The 19,102-nt window shown below is 37.0% G+C and overlaps 1 protein-coding gene across 1 annotated transcript in view; it reads right to left on the bottom strand.

Annotated features, from left to right (window-relative positions):
• Positions 1-18,698, bottom strand: part of LOC101172459 (adenylate cyclase type 2-like) — a 75,402-nt gene extending 56,704 nt beyond the window's left edge. Inside the window, exons 1-3 of the mRNA XM_023964242.1 lie at positions 18,086-18,698; positions 13,828-14,025; positions 2,321-2,482 (exon numbers count right to left, since the gene is read on the bottom strand). Of these exons, the coding sequence (XP_023820010.1) occupies positions 2,321-2,482; positions 13,828-14,025; positions 18,086-18,616 (891 nt within the window). The 5' untranslated portion in view covers positions 18,617-18,698. The remainder of the gene's footprint in view (positions 1-2,320; positions 2,483-13,827; positions 14,026-18,085) is intronic.
• Positions 18,699-19,102: the final 404 nt, after the last annotated feature.

Genomic DNA, 19,102 nt, shown 5'->3' with positions numbered 1-19,102 from the left:
AAAGAGCTGGAAATACAAGGATGTGACTTTTCACAAAGTAAATTATCACTGTCAGTTAGGAGAACGTATAGAAAATATTTTAGGAAGGTCTGAGGCAGTTTACTCTCAATAGTGAATGTTTAGGCTGATCTTGTATTCTATTCAAAGTCAATAGTAGCGTGAGACTTCACACTATTTCCACATTTTCTGGCAGCACCACTGATCTTTTTATGGTTTTTGGAGGATGACTTTAGCACTTATATGTGTGTTGGACCTCAGATTAGACCAGTCGACCTGCTGAATTTAAGCATATTACTAAGTGGAAAATTTAAGCGGAGGAAAAGAAACTAACCAGGATTTTTTCGGTAGCACCGAATCCCCATCCGGCAGTCGGACAGGGACATGTGGTGTACTGAAAACTGCCTGCCCAGTGTGGTGTAAGTACATGAGACATTCTGACAGATCCTGGGTGGAATTCACATGTTGTCCCGCGGCGGTGCGTCGCGACTGACTCTGGTCGCCGCATGCTTTGAGTCGAATAGACGTCTGCGCCCCATTTGCAGCGATATCGGCTACCCAGCGATACCAGTTTGTGTTAATCTTAGTATGGGTGTAGATTTGAATAAAATCACAACCATGCATCAGGTATGCATTGCATTTCCTATATATTGAAGTATTGATCTATAGAAAAGTTTGCTATGTCTGTTGCATCTTCTCCATACAAGTTATAAATGCATGAAGTATGTTTCATAGCAAAACTGACAAAAGAAAATAAATAAATAAACTAGATAATTTTAATTTAAATATTTAGTGCAATAAAAAACTGTTCTATCATGTTTGGGGTGTCACTGCTGAGGCATATTGCTCAACAAATAATTGTTTACTCATAAAAAAACCTAAAACACAGTATGACTGAAATAGAATGTATATTGTTAAAAGCTTTTGGTTTCCGCTTTTGTCATTCACCTGTACCTGCAAATGCAAACTACATGATTGTTTAAAATAAATTACACACAAACACACAAAAATGTACAATAAGTACCCTTATTTCATAGTTTGGTAAATGCTGTCCTTGCACTCATAAGAAATTTAGCAGGTGTATTTTGAGAATTGATTTGCAACATCAAATTGCTGAATCCCCTGTGAACATTGTTTATAGACAATCACTCAGGTGTGGAGAAAAAAGAAACATCTTTACAGAACCAAATGTAAAACATTTCTATGCAAAAACAGGATTTCACAGCAAGATAGCTACCCCTAATTTGAATAAAAGTGTAAAACTAAATTTCTCCAGGTGCATAAATCATTTTTTCACAAGGTTTTAGCAGTCATTCAAAGTATAGACTGGAGTTTTTTATTCCATGACTGTCCACTTAGAAGCTGTGCTGCACAAAGTCAGCACGACTACAAAATTTAACGGAGAAAAAAGTCTCAATCCTACAGTTTTTGATTCATATTAATCTACATGCACATCCAGTATGTCCTTTTTTCCATTTTTTGAGACAGAAAAAGCAGTTGCACGCAAGAGCTTTCATGCATATTTCCATTTTTTTTTTCTGAGTACTCCAACCTCAAACTCCAGGCTCAAATGTGGTTTCTTGAATATTTAAGAGCAAGCAATGCACAGAAGGTACTGTCTGTGAAAGCAACACTCTTGAGGAGATTTAATGTTATTAAAGGTTAGAGGGTAAGATTTATGTATTTCAGTTGAAAAGTTTTTGCATTTTATGTCAAAGCCTGTGCATTTATGAAAACGGTAAACTAAAAAATGAATTTTATTGCATCCGCACAATAAAGAAGCCAAAATGGAGTTTCATTTATGATCATTTGTGATCATCAGAAGCTGCGTTTCCATTGACAATGAAATTGGTGCTCCATGATGCTGCATGGCCTAAATAAGACGTCGACGTCTCCTTTAATAAGTGATGATGAGCGCTGGTGCCGGAACAGAAATTTCAAGGCGCCTGCTGTGAATTAAAGTATTGTTCACATCCATCGTCATATTTCTGAAAGACTTAAAGGACGAGTTAGTTTGTGTTTATTCACATAACCATGATTTAATAGAAACAAAGCACTTGTGAAATTGTGTTTTTTCGACATTTGTAGATTTCGCTAAAGTTTTGTACTTATGTGTAATGGAAACACAGCTAGAAATGCTGTGGTTGGAATTTCTTAACGTAAAGCTAAGTTATAGTCTACTACTTTTTCATTCATGCTTATCTTGACGTGAGAAAACGCAAAGTATTAGTTGAGTTATTGCATGATTATTCAGAATTTAGTTGGTCTTTTGGATATTAATGAACTTATTGCTATTAAGCCAATATAAGTCAGATCCTTTTACCTGCCACACCACAGGCTCCATTTGATCCGAAACCATGGACAGGTGAACACTCAGCACAACGGTGTGAGAGGCGGAGGTCAGAACACTGGCAACGATGGCTTCCCGCATCGAGAAGGGCAGCATGGTGTAAACAACAAACACGATGAATAGGAAAAACGACACCTGTGGAGAAAGATACAGCAGCTTAAAATTGCATGCTTTCCTACGCTTACATTTTTAAAGTCTTGCAACTTTTTTTTTTAGTTATAAAAAACAAAACAATTTTTTTCTCTAAGGGCTATCTCCAATAAATCCTTTAACCCGAGATCTGTTTTTTTTTTTTTTTTTTTTTTTTTACAATGTATGATGTTAAAAAATTGTCAAATAATAAAGCTTTACTCCTTAGATTTTGTTCTTAAGACTATGTCACACAGCCACTATGTACATTTTGTGCATATTGCAGGGAAAAAGTGAGAAAAGTTGTGGTTTTTACATGAAATTTTCCTAGATGTCTCATAAATGGACCACGTTAAACAGAAGAAGCACGAATAATCCACGCAAAGAACACATAAATCAACATAGAACATGAACTGTGCGTCCTTAATGTGCTGTTTATATGAAATTCATTCGTAATTCGTGCGTGAATTATGTCATTCGAACGTGATTTGTGTGCCGTATATGTGATATAAAAGTTAGACATCTGTGGTACATGCGTGAAAAGTCTGTTAGAAACGCGGAACAGTCATGGAAAGTCACAAATTTACTTATGCCTCTCGAAAAAAATCACACCCAATTGGGTAAGATTTATCTAATGATTGCACTTAAACGTTGTGTAATTCTGAACCAACCAGTCAGCTGAAACCCTCAACGGACACCTGCGCACATTGACGAATGACAAACGCAAGAAACACTTACGTATTACAAGCCTGTATCACGTAAAACGTATTTCATACGTGGAAAATGCACAAAATGTACATAGTGGCTGTGCAACATGGCCTTTAATCACCTAGCAACAATAGTGCAAATAATACTTTAGTAATAAAATGTTCTTCCAGAAATTAAAAACAAACAATTTCGTTATAAAGAACAAGGGCTCACTGCCTTATCCCATTTTATCGGCATGTAGCCAAACAACCTTTTTAATAAACAGCTTTTTTTCTTTAATGAAAGGCTTTCTATTTTGTTAAATCTACCCCCTTCATGCATGGACAGAAAGAAGTCAGTGTTCTCATGTTCTGCTTCCAGGTGCCAGGGTCCTCGGGAAACCTGGAATGTGGTGAAGAGGGGTGGCCTGAAAGCATCTGAAACAGTCTCCCCTCTGTTTAAGGCTTCAGTGACTAACCTACACTTCCAATTTGTCAGAGCGGCAAGTGTGTCTGGGAATGCAAATGGCAGCACACAGAGAAATGATATGTGTAGTCATCTAAAATTAAAAAGACATTCATATTTATGTGACAATCCTAAAATAGGACCCACTGGCTTCCCAGATGGGTACCTAACAATGATCATGAATACGTGCATATGTTTTTCTTAGAATAGAATGTCACTTCTAAACATGGAAATATCTGAGTAGGTAAGAAAATGATGATAATTTTACATTTTTTCCACTTAAGGGCATCTTCATGATGACATTATAAATTGCAAGTAAGCAAGTAAACAACTGAGACCATACACAAAGCCTGATAAGGGTTCAGTAGCTTACATCTTGTTGTCTAAACCTGTTGAAAAAATGGAAGATTTCCTTCTGAACAGGGCCTGAATAATATTTTTTTTTCATAGTTTAAGTCACTTTATTATTGTATGGTTTTGCCAGGAGTGCAATGCTTAGGTGCAACTTAAATATGATTATTTCTTACATTAATAGGCTCATGCGTTTGTTTTTTTCTCCACTATCAACCACTAGAGGGCACTGTTTGTGTATCACTATTTCCTAATGACAGCAACACAGAAGAAGAAGCGCCACCCTTGGCAAAGTTTTTTGAAAGTGACACAGACAAGGAAGAAATGAATGGATTTAATGATTTAAAAGGGATTTTAGTTGATTTGCTAGCACGTTCTTTATGGGATAGTTTCTGAATAATTGAGTTTACGGAAGCATCAATTATTGTTATTAGTTCTATTGTTATGATTTTTATTATGATTTCTGTTTTGGTCCCATTTTGGTTAAATAAATTGCTCTCGAAATACGACTTCACAACAAATATAGGATTTTTTTTCTTCTTTATAATGCATTTTTTAGCATCTGCAACTTATACTCTAACGCGATTAATTGCCCGAAATATACAGTACACATCATTCTGGTGAAATGTATATGAAGTATGCTCAGAATATGGTGCCTGGTATTATTTAGATGCTGTCTTGTAGCTCTTACCGTCAAGCCAGAGACAGCTTTTAACAACATAAATTTTGAAACCCCCAAGAAGACCAAAAGGCTGAACAGCAGGCAGCATTTGATATGTATTTACTGCTGTTTTGACACAAACCCCTCTTTTGTGATGGCAAACTCTTACAAACAAGAGCTGCCCAGGCTGGCCTGTTACACAATGCAAGTATAAAAGAAATATAACAATCTCACAAGTCCTGTCAAAAGCACACCACAGCAGAAAGAGCACACGGATAACGAAAAAAAACAAAAAAAAAAGGTCTTTCTGTGCCTGCATGGTCTGTTACAGATGCATTCTTTAAATAGATGAATGGTAAAACTGAAAGTGAGATTCATTTAAATTCTGACTCACTTGTCAAGACCAGAGACTCAGCCGATTGGGATGTGGGGGGTGCTCTCCCTCGGGCTATGGCACTGTCCTTGTCAAACAGCTGTGGCCATAGCTGGCTGCAGAGCACACCAACCAGCTCCACCAACCGTGGATGGCTGAAATGGGATGTCACTATCACAATTAGAAAGGACCATTTCTCTAGCCACTAATAATATTAAGCCTGGCATAAGGGTCTCATTATGGACCACTCCATTTCAGATACACTTATAGTACTACCAACCCAAAACCTCTATTTGTCTTTAAAAAGAACAATTGTTTTATTAGACACTGTATGGTATTTAGCCAGCACTTCCTACAGAATAAATTACATTTGAGATTCATCCACCAGAGTCCCCATGTACACGACTCCTCACAAAGAACAGATCAGAAAATCCAACCTCTTCTCTCTGTTGCCATAAACAGGCATATGATACAGATTTAACCCCACAAACCACATCAACATTGAAGAATAACCTGTTTTGAAATCAAATATTTCCTTCAACCATCCAGAACTTTATTCTTTTATAATCTAACATTCCTTTTTAAAAAACAAACAAACATATCTTTCAGCTGGTAAAGTTGACATATGCTGGGACTAAAAGACTGTTCAGTCTAAGACCACAATGCATGTTACATTTTCAATTCTACTCTTCCACAGAGCAAACAACTGGACCACCAAGTTTGGACCGTAAATCAACACAAGAGACTTGCTGCTCACCTTTCAGCATATCCCTTGAACAGTGAATCAGATTTCACAGATTTGCACCAGTGGTTTAGCAGATTGTTTTACGCTGGAGACCCTTCCTGACAAAACCCTTTATTTTTTCCGGGCTGGGGATCGGCATAAAGGGGACCAAGACTTGTCTTTCCTTGTGGCTACACAGTTAGGCAGTAGCATAAAGGGTCTTGCCCAAGGACCAACACTGGATGAAGCTCATCGCACCCCCTGGGAAACGAACCCTGGTTTGCTATGTACCAGACCTACATGTAGCCAACTGAGCCATTCAGCCAACAAAATCAACAAGACAATGCATTCTATAGGTTGTATTTAGAATAATTAATCTTTCCTTTAAAGATATGTACAACCACACTCAACAAAATATGTCGAAGTTGCCACTTCAACATGTTTTGGGCTTTCGCCTTCAAAACTCACATTCACACATAGCGCTGCTAGTTTCTACGACCGCTTTAAGACTCTGCGTCCAAAATATGTGGTCCTTGAACGCGCAGAAGTCAAACCAGGTCAAACTTTAACCTATAGGTTAAATCAAGCTCATGGGTCTAATTTTTAATTTTAAAAGTATTTTTGTTAAATAAATTCTATAGTTGAATTAAAGATACAACATAACAAATAATAACATAAATATAATAACATAACATCGAATATGCCATGTTCTTTATAATGTATTTATAATATGAATGAAGAGAAGGTAAAAACCTCCCTTCAGACCGCCACATGAAAAGTAGTTTTCCATTCCCTATACTTTAAAAAAAAACTGAGGCTAGAACTTTGTTTCCCAATGCAGGAGAGAATTACTAATTGCTGCCAACCATCATCCAGTTTTGCAGAATAATTTGCTTAGAGCCCAACATGCGTTTTCTAAAATTAGCGCTCCGAATTATGGCTGCTTTTGAAGCTGTACCAATAATGGAGAGACCATAGCAGAAAAGCCCACAGCTGAATGGATGTAATTTTTATAAGTAAAAAAAATACAACTGAGTTTCATTAAGTATGACCACAAGACCCAAGTGCACACAAACTCCTTTCTACAACCATCAACTCATGACTTTTACTATTAAAATGACTTTGGGGTTCATTTTGGTGAAGTCAATTTGGCTTTTGCACAATTAATCATTTCCTTAATACTGATAGAGGTTAATAAAACCTATGACATTACTTTTTTTTATTTTACAGACCATGGCTGAAAAGCTTACAAGTTGGATTTACAGTGTTTTCATCCACTTGCTGTTTAACTCCGAGGTAGACATGCTGTTATCATTTATTTCTGGTCTCGGTAAATATTTGTCAAAAAGACAGCTCCCTTAATCTACAGTGAATCTCTTGACATCAGATAATAAGTCCTTCCCTGTTTTTTAGTGCATTTTGACCTTAATCATTATAATTAATTTACTACAGAAAAAACCTGCACCTCTTATCAGATACAATACCTTTTCCATTTCCTCTGTCTTCCCACCCTCCATAGTCCCTCCACAGTTTTTTTTTACCATCAGTCCCTGTATTATTCCCATCTTCCCACTTCTTCACTGGTGCCATCTGACTCCTATTCTGAAATTTTCAGCCTTAAACCCCAATGAGATTAGCTGCATACAGGATTGCATGTGCATCTACCATTTGTGTCTGTGAGGCAGAGAAAAACGGAAGCCGAGGTCCAGTAATTTCTCATCGAGGGATAGAGACTGGACTGCACAGATAAACCATTTTCCCTACTATGGAGAAAAAGAGAAGGCTTTGTTGGTAGAGGATGAGGACCCAACTGATTACAGGTGGGAAAAAAAAAATGGACTGCATGCAAACTAACATTTTTTGGAGGAAAGAATACTCATCAGAACACCCCTAAGGAACATAGTTTGAGGATAATTGCTTTAATGCATATTTTACTAATCAAAGTATCCAGTAGTTGCCATGTACAGTTTACTAAAGTCACTTTTTATGGGAAGTTATTTATTTTGCTGGTCACATATTTCAGAACTAACTTCCCCTTGGTCATTATTTATAATAATAAATCGACCGTATTTTCCAGACTTTAAGGCTCACTCAAGAATCTTAATTTTTTTTTAAAAACAACACCTTAATCTGGAGCGCCTTACATATGGATTAATTCTGGTTGTCTTTACTGACAAAGGATTTTGAGAGAAACATGGTGGTTGGGTGTTTTTGTGAATATGCTAATGCCGTCCGTGAGGCCCCCCAGACCGGTGCAACTGTCGACCGGGCTTTACTGTTCCCAGTCTGCTCTGACCATGTTGCGCTGCCGAGCTGCGGTTACATGGACAAAACGTTATAAACGCCTGATCCCAATCAAAATGCGCTGGCGAAGGCAGCTTTTGAATGCAGAAATGCCACAGTCTTGAGAAACCGTGCCAACAATCATGTGAATTTGTGTTACCAGTCGTGTCCAGACAAAATAAATGCTGATGTTATTCCCACATTACATGCATCCAAGGTACATTGCCACACAGATTTTAAGTGCGTTCATGGCTAAATGTTGTTGTTGCCACATATTAGCCTAATACTACCCCTTCTTCTGGTTATAATCGAAAAAACTTCTTTTGGGCCCATGTACACAGTTCAATTCTAATAAAATCTTTGATCCGATCAAAGACATTTTGCACATGTAACCGCAACTGTTGTTTGCTGACATGTCCAAAATGGCGCCGCTCTTTATGTATCTTGGACAATGGTAACAGGCTATTGTAGTGTCTCTAGCCTATATATCTCATTGGTGAATCCACTAACATGGCTAAAGACTCTAATGTGGCTAATGCTTAAATTATGGCTAAGAGTAACAAAACTTTTCTCAAACTCTTTTGTCTTCCTAAATGTGCATTATAGTCCAGTGTGCCTTTATGACATAAGTTTGAATAGACTGTAAACTGATGGTGTGCCTTATAATCTGGTGCGTCATAATGTGGAAAATACAGTACAGATTTTATTCACAACTTAACATTTAAGTTATTTACCTAGTATGCAGCAGACTGAGGACTGTAATATTTTTATCTCTTCCAATCTTAGTCACAACAAATGAAACAATCAGAAAAACGGTATAAAGCCAATGAAGAAAAGCCAGATTGGACTGTTCTATTTGTTACAGTATAGACACCACTGACGAGTGTGAAATGAAAGAACTCACATGGAGCAAAAACTACAATAACTCAATAAAAGGTCTTATAAACGTCTGCAACACTTTTTTCTCCATCACTTGACTTGATTTATTCCAAAACTAATAAAAGCCCAAACAATGTTAATCTTGACACAAATAATTTCAGGTTTGCATTAAAAAAAACATTCTCAAACACCATTTTGGCACTTTGAGAGAACAGTTATCATCTATGATGACCCATATAGCTATTTTAACAACGAAAACCAGAACACATGGAAGCAGATTTTTCTTTTGTCATGTTTCACAGTATAAGCAATATTCATGAAATTAGAAACGTAATCCTGTATAATCCTCTGACAAAAGGGCGTCACGGTATTTCACTTATCACAGCATGACCTCGGATTCAGTAAAAGCTGCTCAGTTCCTAGGTTTTTGCTTTAGAAAAACTATAGCATTGTTTGGAGTATAAACCAATTTCAAGTATTTGAACCTCAGTAATCACACAACATGGCACGTTGCTGCAAAGTAGGCCAATAAGGGATTTCAACTATGAACTTGTGCAGCTCAAGGTGAACCGCTATCTCCTTCAGAAAGAAGTGTGTGCAACACAACCCCAGCAAAATATGGCATTAACACCATGTCCACAAACTATAAAATGCCTTTTTTTGTATCAACAGGTTTATTGTGGCTTAAATAAAACAACTTTACTTAAAAAAACAGAAAAATAGAAATATTTTAGAAAATTCAATTATTGTTTTATCTAAAATTGGTAATACATCATTGATGACAATTGTCTAATTTTCGGGAGAGAAAATTTTTTTACTTAAAAACATCCTGTATCTGAGAACAAGTTTATGTCATGTCACACTGCCACTACTTACATTTTGCCCATGTATGAAATTGTGCTCTTTCGTGGTACATGCGTGATATACCTAATTTGTAAGTGTTTTTTTGTGTTTACGGATGTCTCTTTGATTATAATATGGACTTTAACAAGAATAATGACAGTTTAGACTCTATAATGTAAAACTGAAATGCATCATTATTGTTTTACGTCAAGGATAGGCTTTGGCCTAATATTTAAAGCAGTAATTGTATTACAGGGCAAATATATTATATTAAATATACTATTAATAATATATTATCAAAAAAATTATATATATATATTGTAGAAAATGTATGTTTTAATATCTTATTATTCATTATGTTATAGCTTTATCTTTAGTGTGAAGTGAACTCATTTTGAACTCATCAGGACTTATTCTCCAGTGACCTTCACTTGTGCTTTGTAGTTGCAGCAGCAACTAGGACTTCTTTGTGCAAATCTAGGAGTTTCCAGAGACGCAATAAATATGTCATGGAGTACATTTCTACTATCTGGGTTGAACACCTTATCCTTGGGAAAGTGTTCAGATTCATGTTCTCATGTTTTCAAACTTTTCCATTGTTCTTGGGAGAATCTACGAGTAATTCGCATGTAACTTGTGTGTCAGTAGATCTTTACTTGAGAATCCAGATATATCTGCATTAATGTTTAATCTGTGCTCTAGAACTATTGTCAGGGAAATAAACTTCGAGTATTTTTAATCTGGTGGAATCCTTGTTTGCTTTACCACTCTCGACTACTGAACATGCATGTACGGAAAGAACTGAAAAGCGAAGATTTCTTTCCTACAATTTATATATATATATATATATATATATATATATATATATATATATATATATATATATATATATATATATATATATATATATATCTCATTAATTCTTCATGGTGTCATTGAGATGATCACATTGCATCCTGCCTCTTTCATCACCAAGTCACATTAAAAGTTGGAATTGTCTTTCTGGTTGGGAGTTTCTTGTCTGCTTTCATGTTTGATGTGACCCATGGTTAACTCCACTGGTTAAACTGTAACGTGTGAAGCTTTAAAGCTCAGAATTAAAGTATCTTATTTTAGCTGGCTTTGCCCTTGCAGAATGATCAGTGTAAAATACGACTTAATTTGGCTGACTTTTAGGAAAGCCTATATATTAGCCTGGCAAATTGCACAAATGCATAATTTAAAACCTCCTCATTACCGACTGCATAAAGAGATGACACATGGATTTAAATATAGCATAAAGCAAATAAATGAAGTGAGAGTTTTGAATCCTTTTAAACAAGATGGACCAGAGCGAAGAAGTAAAGTGTAATTAGAATGAACCAGCAGCAGAAAAGTTGCCACAGCATTAATGGGCACACATGTGCAGCAAGCACAGGACAGGTATAAATAGATGTGTGAATCAGCCTGTCTTTGACACAGTCTGTCAGTTTACTTTTGTTTTTGTTCTCAGTCCTTTGTTTTTTGTGCAGGTTGGCTGTGGAGGGCTCTGCCCCTTCACCTGTCTGTATTTGGAGTGGTGCACAGCTGCCTACACTTTAGTTAATTTGTTGCGTTCTATTTAAGCTCCCCTGTTTCTGTGCTCTGTGTCGCAGTGTGGTTCTCTGTTTGGTTCTTTTGACCTGTGTTGTTGTGTTGTTGTTTTTTTGGAGTTTTCTTCCCACTCGGAGTGGTCCCTTTTGTTAATTAAATAAATTTCCTCACTCCACTTCGTTTCTTCGTTTCCTGCCTTTGGGTCTTACGCTACCCCTTTGTGAGCCGCATGGGGCATCTGTTTTTCCAAGTACTGCTGAATGAGGACAGCTTTCATGCCATAAAGAACTAATGTACTGCAGTGTTTTGATAAGCCTGGCTGCAGAATGCATGTGACAGTACCAAGGAGGAAACACTTTTCATTATTGACTGCAAACAAACCAAATATAATATAACAGGACTGCTCCTGAAAGGAACACAGACATCACTGACAACTTAGCTTTTGCAACCAAATTTCTCTTTCTCTTGATATTTTTTTAAAACCCAGTCTGTTCTAATCTATTAAAATTAAAAAAATAATCCAATGCCATAGAAACCTTTTTTATTTTCAACAGATGAATGAGAATCATTATTATTAAGCGACGTTGCCGTTGGCAATTAGAATTCAAGCGAAAAGTCCATGTAAATGCACGTAAACACGCATTTCGGGGTTCCACGTTCAAAACATTCACGCGTAGCTACACATGACTGTTTTCAGGGGCTCTACATACAAAACACATGGCCATTGAACCTGAATTGCAAGTTAAACTATGTCAAACTTTGACCAATCAGGGACTCGGATCTGTTAGTGATATGTGGATGGCATCTCTTTTAATACATGGAAGTACCAAGAGTTTGAAAATTCATCATGAAGAAGAAATGAACGATTGCAGTTTGAGCCTCGATAGAATTATAAGACACCAAGTCTGTTATATATCGGAACAGAGCTGTAGAAGAAAAAACCTGGAGCAAAATTCACGAGATTTGTACCGCTTTGACATTTCGCACCAATCCTCTTCCATATTTAGGTGGTGGACATGCGTTAGTAAACAGTAGTAAAAAAAAAAAAAAGAAAGAAAAATGCCTTCCCTGGGTGGCTTGTGGGAACACCATGGGCGATATGCGCATTCCAGTATCCGCAAAACCTGCATTTTTCAAACAAATATTTTTCACTAATAAAACATTTTTAATAGTGCGAGTTCAATACAAAAATTTGAGGAATTTTATAACTTTGTAAAATCTTATTTGAGTGGCATTTAATTATGCTTGGACAATGTTATCTTTTTGGTAGTTAAAAATGTTTTTACTGAAAAGTATTTTAGCTGGACTAGTAGAACTCACAAAAAAAATTGGGACTTTTTAGATGACTGTCAGTGGCATTAGATATATGTCATGTTTTTAGCTTTCCATTTCAGCTAGGTCAATGTTGCTTTTAGACAATTAATACATCAATAATAAGCCACATTATACAACACTTATAATTTATATGACAAGCTGCCAAAAGGCCCTAATCAAAACTGTTTCCCTAATATAATGCAAAAACAACTCTGAAAAAAGAAAATTATTATAAGGTTGAATGAAAAAGTACAATTAAAAGTTCAAGGAGTTAACAAAACTTCACTAAACTAATCCATTCAAACAGATCTTTCCATTTAATTAAGGGCATAATGAATGAGCTGCACCCAATGGCTAGCTGTCAATTTGACTTACATTTGACCACAGGTCTGGCAGCACAAATGGGAACTACACAATATAAAACAAACAGTCTTCAAATGGTAAAGCACAATATCTGCTAGCTGCTCACAAGCTGAATCTAAAGAGTGAGTCGTCCAGAATCATGGCTAAAGAGGTCGTTTAATGTATTCCTTTATTCTAGAGTGCACTCAGAAGAAGAAGTGTTTTTACACCCAGAACATGGTTTGAAATACTCACTTATTACCATTGTGGTTTCAGCATTTGCCTTACGACACATTCAAACATTTTAGCAGATACTGTTACTCTTAATGATGACTTAGCTTTATAATTTGTTTTGTACGTGTCAAATATTTTCTTATCAACAAATGTCTTGCAAAACTATCTGCAGTGGTTTTTGTCCATTTTTAAAGGATTCTTCAGCTGCTTTTTTTGTTGACAACAGATATGACGTCATCAATTTCACAAAGTTAAAATCTAAATGATATGAGCGTTTTGCGATGATCATTTATGAGTCCGCTGTCTTCTAAAGATGAAAACATTGATGGTTTATTAAAAAACCATGTGTTTAAATACATTTTTTGGCAAATATTGTTCCGACACAATGCATTGTGGTCTATGTAGTGCACTATGTAGTGAGTAGTGAAGGAATTTGGACACAACCACAGTCAGCCACTGCAACAAGTTAGCCGCATTAGCAATGAAGGACATTTTTGTTCACAAAAAAGACACTAAGGTTTTAAACTGCGATTTATGCCGTAATATTTTTTTAAAGTTGCCAAAAAAAACTGGGGGCAACAGAGAATAACAGCAGGTGTCGAAATGACAAGTATGTTTCTTACCTGATCCCAGGGACAGATGATTCCTCCAGAAAACATAAAAAGATAACCCATGGCAACCAAGCAGCCCCAGATGACCAGGGAAAAAACACGTAAAAGCTTCTTGAAGATGGACTCAATGCAGACAAGGACAAACACCGCCAGGAATATCGCCAGTGCTGTGGGTACAGTGATTACAAAGGCCACGTGGTCTGCAACATTCTGTAGAAAAAACAAAAAGAAGAAAAGGAAGAAAAAAAGGACATTAGCAGAGAACAGCTAAAAGGCATATTTAAATGATCTTTTATTGTGGATTCATTTGACTTTTCAAACTAAAAAAAACATTGTAATTGGTGCTGATATTTTAAATATAAAACTGTCAAGGCACAAAAGAAAAATATATACTATTGAGACATTTTATGGGGAGAGGAAGACACAAAAATAATGGTCTCTGCTTTCTTTTCTGGCAAGATGATGTCACATCCATAATAGATTTGCCAGCGCCTGTCTGAAACTCGCTTAGATTCAGAACATCAGATACCATTTTCAAGAGATTTATCAAAGGAGACAGAAAAGAATAGAACAAGTGAGATGAGATGTTTGTTGAATAAGCTCTTTTCATTTAATCAGTTTTGTGTCACTGTTCCAATAGAAAACGGATAAAAGTGAAGACACATTTCCGTCTTTAGGCCTGGAAATAAGGGGATCTTTACCTATGAGACAAACATATGAAAGATTATATATTCATTTTGTTCAATTTTAGCTTTTAAGTTCCAGTTTCCATGACAAAAAGCTATGTTTCTGTTATTGACAGCTTATGAAACAATATTTTAAATACTTTGACACATGATTTTGCACTTATTGCGATCATTTACCATGAAAATATGTCTGCCAATTAATTAATAATTTTGGAATTACTGTGAATACTCGTTGATATTTTTTGGGGAAACACACATCTCTCTAAAATAACAGTATTTTAGACAATGCAATACTAACAAAGATAAAAAAATAAATAAAGAGATGGTTGCATTCAACCAGGATTTGACCAGCTTGCTCCCTCATTTCTACATCTGTCCCTACCCTCCACCTAGTCCACATCTTTTTCTCATCCACAGCCAATGCACTGGGACATGTGAGGATGTATGTGGCTGCAGAATGCCACACAGGGTTGTCTTGCCCAGAGCAGAGCTTCAAAACAGCCCAGGATTTAGGTCAGCTAACCAGTAGGATGGAGGGATGGATGAACACAAATGAATTCCACAAAAAGAAGTGTAGGAGTGAAGGGCAGCATTTCAGGAAGGAAGAGTATGCATCTCACATGTGGTAACATTTTATTTCTGTTTCTTCATGGGTTGTAGAGCATTTATTTCTTTAAAGCTGTCTCTTGATTTAAAACAAATATAATTTCTAAGCTTCCCCAGATAGGAGTCTGGAGTTGAGAGTTTGGTCAATACTAAGATCTCAGATTCAGGAGGGATGCTGTGAGTTTCGCCTTAGCCACTGAGAACTGCACCAGCTATTTTACCTTTCCACGAATCCTCGAGGGATAGTCCAGATGTGTCCACTTGGAAAAGGATGCAACCCCTAAGATATAGTGTGGACTCTGCAGGTTTTTTTTAAGCAACTTTGTTCATTACCTTTATGGAAGGAATCTTGAGTTGCAGCCAAGTACAGGAGGGATGTCACTATAGGAGTTTTGCAGATGATGGAATTCTTTTGGTTTTATCAACCCATAATCTTTAGCTTTCTCTGGAACTCTGTGCTCTCAGCAGCTGTGTGAATCAGCACTGCACAGTCTCAGGCTGTGGTCCTTGGAATACGTTATTTACCCAGGTGAGGCAGCTTAAGTTCTGTTTCTTTTTTTAACCAGGAATTGGTTGGAGTTATATGTTGGGGCACATTTGGACATCTTCCATGAATGACATAAATACCCTGGAGTGATCATCTCTGGATTGATTAAATGGCAAAAATAAGGTCTTAATTGGGTCAGGCACTCACATCTGAGTTCACATGCACACCTTAACAACATTCCAAAGCTGGTTGGTTAGGTGGGACAAAGTTTTTTTTTTTTTTTTTATTCTATAACATGTCCACCCACCTGCCAATCAAAGTTTATTTTTAGAGCATGGCAGTGTGGAGAAAATTGTTCCCTTTCGAACCAGCCTCCAGTGGTCATTTGAAGAAGTGCAGCTTTAAATACATGACTTTTTTTTATCTAAATCCAGGGGAACTTGATGCCACTGATGCAGCTTCCTGGTGAGGTGTTACAAGCACACCCCTTGGAAAAACTCTCTCAGCTGGCATCGGAATAGCTTGGCATTCTCCCAAAAAAAGCTGAAAGAGGAATCGAGGGGCAGGAAGGTCAGAGCATCCTTACTGAAACTGCTACGACCCTTGTCCTAAACCTGGATTAACAGATGTTTTCTTTGATGCAACTAAATGATATATTTTGGAAAAAATAGGGGGAAAGTTGTTATATTAAATTATGTGCAAAATGAAACAATAATGAAATCTTTATCCTGAAAGGGAAAAAAAGAAGAAAAAAGAATGGATTTAAAACATGAAAAAAGCCCATCTGGAGACTAAGTTTCCAAATTCCCTTCCTGTTATTGAGTGTTTAATGAAATAGCTGAAGAGATGAGTCAATAGAACAGTTCAATTCTAACTGTTGGCCTCATAAGTCTCTTTGGAACTGATTAGCAGTTTAAATGTAACATTGACTCAATAATAAGAAAGAGGTGTGGTTGATTGTGTGATTGCATAAGGTCATATGCAATCACACAATTGCACATTTAATTATGAAGAGTTTGGGACTCCATAGTAAAGGGACTTTTTTTGTTGTTGTTGCTTTGTTTACTGTCAGTTGTGTCTAAATCCAAGAGATGCTCTCCTTTTCCTTTTTTTTTTTTTTTAAGAAAGAGCTGTAGCAATCATAACGCTGTTCTTTTCCAAAATGCTCACAGGGGCCCTTGTTTTTTTGGTAATGACAATGAATTACAGGCATTTTTTTTTCCTTTCTTTTTTTTGCTCCACCTCTTTCTCCTTCTCCCCTGCTCCACGTTGCACCTTGGGCTGGTCTGACAAAGAGCTACACTGTCTGCTCAGCAGCCAGTATCAATTAATTGTGCTGTAACGTGATGATCTTCTAAATTTAGCTGATAAGTGAAGGGGTATGAGGTATCCACAGTCTACCCTGTCACATTTAGAGGTGAATGTAGGAAATAAATCATTCCTCTGAATAAAAGGCAAAATGTGGAATTCTAAAAGTGAGTTGTTTTGATAGATCACATCCTATTTAAGCAGTTTCCCGTCAAAAGTCAGTAGACAGGTTTATTGGGAGAAAAATAAATTCACAAAACAATATTTACAAAATTAATCATGCTTCATCTTTAATAGGTTTTATGTTACAGCTATTTTTGGCGCTCAGACCACATAAATAACTTATCTATCATGTTTGCATACATGAAGGACAATTTTTAATCAGTAATTCACTTTAAATTACTGTGGTTTCTATGATAGCCCATAGTTAGAGTTTGCTGTGTATAATCCTACTTTGGTGGATTATTTGTGAGATTAAATGTTAGCCCTTTGTGTCTCTGCATGTGTTTGGATTTATTCATTTGTATTGGTTGACTCAGCCAAAACAAGCTATTTTTCTAATATGATCAGGAAATGTGTTATATTGCACAGTGATTATTAAGTGAGACAATTAACAAGCTGGGTACTTAGTAAATTAAAAACAAAAAATGAAAGGTAGTTTTGACGTTTCAATTTATATTTTCCTACGTCTTACTCTCACTATTTTGGATTTATAAGGATTTTAAAACAAAGCAAAACCTGTCAGAACAGTGACAGCAAAACAGATCCGCCCTGTTTGTCAGTCAACCAGCAGCAAAAGCAAGAACTAAACCACTCATCTCTTGCTGCCACTTTTATCTCAGCGTTTCCTTCATGTTAGGGCAACTGCACACTTCGTACGTCTGCATATGGATGCATACATTTTCCAGTCAATGTGTGCAGAGAAGTTTATATGCGGCCAACAAGTTTTTTATCTTAGAAATTATTCCTACTTTTGATGGAGAATGTGTGTCCAACTACTTATTTTATAGTTAATGAATAAAAATAGGTTTTCTACCGCTGATAGTTCAAACTCTGAAATGCAAAATGCAATATTTAGCAACAAGAGAGGAGAAAAAAACATTTTTGTGTTCATTTCTAAATAATTAATGTGTAAGATTAAATGTTTGTGTGTGTTTCTGTATGTTGTGAATGAGCAGCTTACCAGCCCTGAAGCAAAGAACACAGTCAGCAGAGCCAGGCAGGCTCCCATCACAATGAGGAGCAGAAACACAATGAGAGGATGCTGCTGGCTCATACAGTAGTAGGATTCATAGAGCCAGTCCGGGGACCTGCTCCGTTTCTCTCTACCACCTCCTCCTTTATCCACTTCACCAGTCTCTCCTGTCCGATCAAGGAGGTAGCGCTTCCTCCTTATTGCCTCTTGCCACATGGACCTTGGAGCAGTGAGTAAAGAAAAGGAGGGAGGGAAACCAGAAGAGGAAGAGGAGGGGATCCCTGCTGAGGTATTAACAGTTTCCATCACAGAAGAGGAGCAGTTGTTGCTCTGTGCTGTTCCTCTGTTGTTGCTCCTGCTGGAGACTGTGGACTGAGAGCTCCTCAGCTCCAGGTTGTTCTTGGGGTCCTCCTCTCTTAAGTCCTTTAGGTGGAAACAACTGAAAGCTGAGTCTGAGTCAGAGGCAATGTGCGCTGACCGGAGAGGTGGCAGGAACGCACCAAGGGTGGAGCGCAGCATCCTCCTCTTTCTTCCCCTGCCAACATGTTGGGGTGGAAAATGAAGGGAAGCACAGACACTGAGTGCTCTTTAGACTGAGAGAGAGAAAAAATGGGAGGGAAGTAAAGGGAAATGGGAGGGGGAGAGAGGGCCAAGGGGGAGGGGAGGGAGGAGAAGAAGAAGGAGGTGCAGCAGGGAGAAATCATTCTGGAAAAAAAAATGAGAAAAACAGGGCAACATTTAAAATATTTACATTTAAAAAAAAATGGTGTAGCTGTGATGCACTAATCCATCGAATGGCTCAGAGGATGGGACCAAATTTAAATTTGGCAGCTCAGTCCCAAATGTAATGTCTGTTTGCAGATTTGGAGCTCATGTCTCACTCACTCTGGAAATGGAGACATAAATCATAAATCCATCTCAGCACATTACGAGTAATTAGATACTAAATGTACATGTTTCAAGTATCAAAATAAGGCACTTTGATCATTTTTTTACATTACTTCT

The sequence above is a fragment of the Oryzias latipes genome, chromosome 16, assembly GCF_002234675.1.
Source record: "Oryzias latipes chromosome 16, ASM223467v1".
NCBI classification, from domain to species: domain Eukaryota; kingdom Metazoa; phylum Chordata; class Actinopteri; order Beloniformes; family Adrianichthyidae; genus Oryzias; species Oryzias latipes.
This window is presented reverse-complemented; position numbering and strand designations above follow the sequence as displayed.